This window comes from Nicotiana attenuata, chromosome 7, assembly GCF_001879085.1.
Source record: "Nicotiana attenuata strain UT chromosome 7, NIATTr2, whole genome shotgun sequence".
Taxonomy (NCBI): domain Eukaryota; kingdom Viridiplantae; phylum Streptophyta; class Magnoliopsida; order Solanales; family Solanaceae; genus Nicotiana; species Nicotiana attenuata.
In genome coordinates, this window is record NC_031995.1 from 55,171,747 (window position 1) to 55,178,085 (window position 6,339).

General features: G+C 32.7%; 1 protein-coding gene across 1 annotated transcript; it reads right to left on the bottom strand.

The window, feature by feature from the left end:
* LOC109229130 lies at positions 1,916-5,142 on the bottom strand. Its single transcript, XM_019394464.1, has 5 exons — positions 4,909-5,142; positions 4,702-4,803; positions 3,864-4,075; positions 3,062-3,323; positions 1,916-2,318 (listed from the first exon to the last, which is right to left on the bottom strand). Exons 1-5 carry the CDS (start codon positions 5,050-5,052, stop codon positions 2,019-2,021), a joined length of 1,020 nt encoding a protein of 339 aa, XP_019250009.1. The 5' UTR covers positions 5,053-5,142; the 3' UTR covers positions 1,916-2,018.

The window sequence follows — 6,339 nt, forward strand, 5'->3', positions numbered from 1 at the left end:
AAAGTAGGGAGCCCAATTGTTTTAATGTGAAATTTTCCCTTTATATTAAGGAATTTTTACATTCCTATGCAATATAGGAAACCTTATTACCCTTAATGTTTAAGGTTTGACTTAATTACACTTAGTATACCAAATTACCAATTCTATACCATAGTGTATTTTAAGGGTACAATTAATGCAGCGTATATCCCTCCTTAATTCAAGGTACCGTATATCCTACCCCTCCCACGTTTCTCTCTCCCAAACCCTCACCCTCACCCACGTTTTGAGCCTCTGGGAAGACCTGATAACATAATTCTTTGGTACTTATGTTCCCTCATAATGTCGCAACATTATGAGGTATTAGTGGCTGCGAAATGAAGTAATCCATTTTCTTCTTGTAAACAGGCAAAAGGAAGTTGGAATTGCATACCTCTTCTGAGATGATGGGCCCTCACATTTCTCTGGATGTTTTATATGTTTGAGATACTTAGTGATACTGCAGTATTAGTGGCTGCGAAACAAAGTAAAATGTAACATCAAAGCTTCTTTTGTTCCCTTTTTCCATTAGTTGGCAATAGCCAATAGGTATGGCAGGGCTAGTTCGGTAAAGTACGTACCTAACAGAAATTTGCAGAAAACGATATCAAGTAACTGGTCGAGCTTAATGATCTTCAAAAATAAATTAGGTAATTCGTATCTTCAAAATGGATTTCGAAAAGAATAATGAATGGCATACGTGTCTAATTTCTTTACGCGATCAAGTAATTAGTGTAGAAGTTTTAGTTGTTTTTTATTTGTGAAAACAGAAAACAAAGCATCTACAATCAGGATACAAATAATCTATAATTTATCTACAAAATATCTACAAACTGGGTACATTGAATTTTAATATCACAATTCCCATTCAATTGTAGTTTAATTGGGATTTTCGACACAATTGCATTTTTTGCAGAATATTTGTAGAATTTTTAGTCGTTTTTGATTTGTGAAAACAGAAAACAAAGCATCTACAATTAAAATATAAATAATCTACAATTTATCTACAAAATATCTACAAACTGGGTACATTGAATCTTTATATCCCAATTCCCATTCAATTGTAGCATAATTGGGATTTTTGACATAATTGCATTTTTTCAGAAAATTTGTAGAAGTTTTAGCCGTTTTTTATTTGTGTAAACAGAAAATAAAGCATCTACAATCAGAATACAAATAATCTACAATTTATCTATAATTTATCTACAATTTCTGCAATATGTCTTCTTCTTCTTCTTCGAGTTTCAATCTGAAATTCAGTCAAAACCAAGTCTAATCTTCACCAAAACCCCTCAAAATTAAGATATAAACTCCAAACCATATTCCCGATTATTTTCAACAACACCCAATCCAAACAAATAATGATTTTTGAAAACCCAAATTTGGATTCAAAGCTTTCAAGCTTTTTAATGGCTGTCAATGGTGGAATTGCTGCTCTCTTTTCATTTGCTTTGTATTACTGAAATTTGCGATTGAGAAATAGAGAGAGATGTAGATAGAATGTCGACGAACTGAGCTTTTGCAGAACTGATTTCTACAATTGGATTCGAATTTGTTGACGATTTTGTTTTTTTTTTTGATTTGTGGTTTAAGGAAAAATATCGAAGAACAGAGTTTTTGCAGAAAAGAGTCTATGTAATTTGATTTTAAATTGAAGATATAGGATTTGCATTTCAAATTTGATCTGAAGGTCGCTAAATCAATTAGAATATTCTGTTCCTGATTTGTAGCGCGCCTAATTAGGAAGGAATCAGCTCCTAATAATTAGTATTTAATGAATGGTATAATAATTGTAGAAAAACTGTGAACATGGCGGGTAAATATGCAACTATGCACATTTTTGGTAATAAGATTTCATATATGGTATAGGAAGAAAAAAGTATCTTTAACTTATATGCACAGGTAATGGACCTTTTATACTATTTATATAATTATTAAAAGATCCTGGATCCTCCTTATTACAATCATAACCTTAACAATTTTCAATTTGTAAAAATCAATTAAATTTTCTCACTCAAAAGAGCCTTCCATATAACATCTTTTACACTATCTTCACCACAAGGGAATAAGTGTCCAGCATCTGATAGCTCGTGATACTTTATCCATGGAAGTTTTTTCGCGATGAAACGTTGCAGATTAACAGACACAATCCCATCTTCAACACCATGCCATAGATGTGCAGAGCTTTCGTTGTTAGGGAATGGGTTTTTCATATCCATCGGATCAAATTCGGGTTTACCAAAACCAATAATCAAGTCCCGGTGCAGGGACTCAAAATCTCCTTGTTGTGTAACATATGCCTACATATGAATATCTCTAGTTAGAAAACTATATTAAAAAAAAAAAAAAAAAAGCAACACATTATGGTACCAGAGACGGGGAAGCAACCACTAATATTTGTGTTGGGGTAGACTGTCTATATCACGCCCCTTAGCAAAAAATAAATAATTAGATACATCGAAAAGTCAAGGGGAGTTAACGTATAGTAAATATACATAAAATAAAAAAAATTATCTAGAAATATAGTGTAATTTTCCGGCGAAGGGGTGTTACTTAACACCTCTTAGTTCAATGTGGCTCCGCCACCGTTGCCTGGCATGAACGCTGCTAGTTCGAGAGTGGAGTCACTGGCGAATGTAGCCTAAGGGGTCGTTTGGTACGGAGACTAAATTATCCTGGAATTATAATCCCTCGACTAATTTATCCCATATGAGAGGTGGGATAAAATAATTCCAAGTTTGATGGGATAAGGTGGGATAAGATGGGATCTCCTTGATTAAGTATGGGATTAAATTTAAACCGTATTTGATTGGCGGTAAAAATTTATTCTTATCACACCTTATTCCTCGTAGCAAACGACCCCTTAGTGTTCGAACAATATTCTGAACTGGTATTTCAAAAGTACAATAAGCTTAGTGCTAGGGATTTTAAAGATTAACTATCAATTTAAAATTCTGAAAAGGTCTCTTAATAGAGTATGTACCGAAAAAAAATTATTGGACATAAATAAATAATTAAGGGGATATATAATTTAATTATGTACCTGCTGAAGTTGCATCTCATCAAGTGAGGAGGCAATTTTGAGATCTTTTTGAGACAATTTAAATTCTCCAGTAATAACACTAAAGCCAGGAAACCATTGTTGAGTGTTCCACCAATACATAAGCCAAGGGGCATAGTACGCAACTTGATAAACCCATTGGTCTCTGGGTAACTGTTTATCTAACGCTTGTTTAGTCAAGTTTGCTGGAAATCCAGGCCACCAATAATTGATTGCTGGAGCCAATAATGCAGCTCCAGCTAAGCTATGAATTAAAAAAAAAAAAAGGCACAAATGAGATTATAAGCTTAACCAGAAGAAAGAAAACCACAATCTTGTGAAATTATAAAACAATAATAAATGAGATTTATGTTATATATATACCGACAATGTAAAGATTCTTCCATATTATCAGTTAACTCTTGCTAGCAGATAATGTCGAAGCTAGAAATTTCACAAAAGGTTGTCAAAAAAATAAAAGATAAAAATTTGAATAAACTAATAGATTCATATATATATATATATATATATATATATATATATATGACCTAGCTACACATCATAATTTTTCGGTAAAGAGATGTCAATAAACAACTGTTAAACCAAGGTGATTCCACCATTAATAGCAGGTTAGTTACAATGTTTACCAGATTATCAATTAATGTTTATCAAGATATTACTTGTAATTATTTACTAAGTGACTCATATTGAATAAATATTTTTTCACCATCAATGCATAGATCTTAAACTTTGACAAGTATAGCAAGAAAACAACATATTAGTAATAAAAAAATTATGATGTTACCGTTGAGGAATGTACTTAAGGCAGCCCCAAACGAAGTGAGCACCCATGGCGAACCCAACAACGTAAAATTTATCTCCAAGTTCCAATTGATCAGCAACCTCTTCTATATCAAAAGCCAAACTTTTAAAACTTCTCTTTGGATGAGGATCACTTTTACCATAACCAGGTCTATCAAAGGACACCAAGTATACCCCTAATTCTTCAATAGCTTTCTGTGACAAACAAAATTGATTTCAGTCCAAAATTTTTCAATATTCAAGCCATGAAAAATCTAGAAGATAGAAGGTGTTTTTGGTATGACGGAAAATATTTTTCCGAAAATTATTTTCTAATGTTTGTTTATGATATTTTCTACTAAAAGAGAGAGATGACTTCCATGGAACTTCTGGGCGGAAGTGATCATCATTCACAACTGATGATGTAGTCAGTTTTAGCTGAATTTGAAATTGGAGGTCAACAAGTTGACAGACTTTGATTGAGCTGAAATTTAGTGGATTTATCGAAAATGGCCTACTGATCAATACACACGGTTATACCATGACCAACGTCAGTTTTTGGCATTTCGAGGGCGTTTCGATGGTGTTTGGGCATTTTTCTATTTTCTAAAAAAAAAAATTAACTTGTTTTTAATACAATGATGGTGGGGGTCGCTCCCTATGGTCTTCATGATTAAATATATAATGCATTTATATATTGACATAGGTCTTCTTCCATATCGGATAAACTCATTATAAACAGTCAATCTTTAATAAATGTTCCAAACACCAAAAAGTTTTTTTTTTTTTTAAAATGACTCCCATCATACCAAACGAAGTAATTCAATAAGTTGTATACGTACCGAAATTATAAGAGCAGCCTCGAATTTGCTGCCACCAAAGCTATGAACATATATGACATTATAATTTGCAGATTTTTTGGGCACACCATATTCTTTGTACACCAAATGCCTTCCATCTCTAAGCTTGATTCTTGATNCCAAACGACTATGAACATATATGACATTATAATTTGCAGATTTTTTGGGCACACCATATTCTTTGTACACCAAATGCCTTCCATCTCTAAGCTTGATTCTTGATGTGGTGGATGGGAGACCTGCTGTGCTGCAAGTTTTGGGAGAAGGGGGACGAATGACTAAAGCTAAAAGCAGCACTAATAAGGCCACTCCAAGGGCTGCTTTCTTGATCATTGCTGAAATCAAACACAAACAACTAATAATTTGAACCTATTTGTTGGTATATATAATTATTGCAAATTTTTTAGACGGTACTGTAGATAGTGGGAGTAATGTCAGTGCTGCTCTCTGACGGACCCTTCAGCAACTTTATTAATGATATGGTGTTTGATATTTTTATCGGGACCCGATTAAATTCGAATTCACATCAAAAAATCCCACATTGGAGGGAGGATGGTAAATCGCTCCCTAATAAAAACGGTTCAGTACATGCATTGTTCTTTTCGTTTATTCGGTATACCACGATATTACGAAAAAAATTGTACTTCCTTCGTTTCATTTTCATTTTATGTAGGCACAAAATTTTAAAATGTAAAGAAGATTCTGCAATCTTATTATTTGAACTAAACGTGTGTATGATATATCAAAATACCCTTTGAATCTCTTGTAATCTTAAACTCAAGGTGTGTATAACGTAAACAAAATAGTCTTTAAATCTTATCGTTTTAAACTAAAGATATGTACATATAACATATTGATCTTGTGCCCTGCCTAAATTTGATTGGCAGCACCATCCGCCATGTTCCTCAACCTTTAATTGGTAACTTATTCAAGTCTAAAACATCGTACAAATAAACAGATCATTGTAAATATTAATTGACAATTTGGTAAAATGGCTACTAATTAACCTATTATAATCGGTGAAATTACACTAATAGTATAAATATATTTTACAACATCAATGCATAAAATTTAAATTCTTTTGTCAGGCATGATACGTAATTTGTTTAGTACAACCACACATAAAATAAGGTAAGAAGATCAGAAGTATATAAGCTCATATAAGATATGGTTTCGTAAAATTGTTGAATGCTTGATATATTATTTAATCGATATTCGTGGTTGCTTAAGAGAAAACGCATGATAATTAAAATGCCACTAAATACTATTTAATTTCATTAAGCTATTTAATATAGGATATACTTCTATTTCATTGTCAAGCCTATCTTATATACCTTTATTTCTTTTGTAGTTGTTGACACACAACGAAGCATACGACAACTCGTCAAGGAAGAAGTAACCTACTTTAAAATGGCTGAAGCACGTTAGCATTATATAGATAATTTCTTTATATATATATAACGATGGTTTTCGACCCGGCTTGCGCATGCTTCGATGTCACAACCCGGAATCCCAATTTCGAGGTCGTGATGGCGCCAAACATCCACTTGCTAGGCAAGCCGATGTGAGATAATTAAATAGCCAATTTTTAATAGTTAAAATCATAATGATGATATACAA

Coding starts and splice junctions, on each gene's coding strand:
- LOC109229130 (XM_019394464.1), bottom strand. CDS start 5,052: ATGATCAAGAAAGCAGCCCTTGGAGTGGCCTTATTAGTGCTGCTTTTA. Junction 4,076..4,701: donor AGGCTGCTCTTATAATTTCG/GTACGTATACAA, acceptor TGTTTGTCACAG/AAAGCTATTGAAGAATTAGG. Junction 3,324..3,863: donor CTTAAGTACATTCCTCAACG/GTAACATCATAA, acceptor TTTAATTCATAG/CTTAGCTGGAGCTGCATTAT.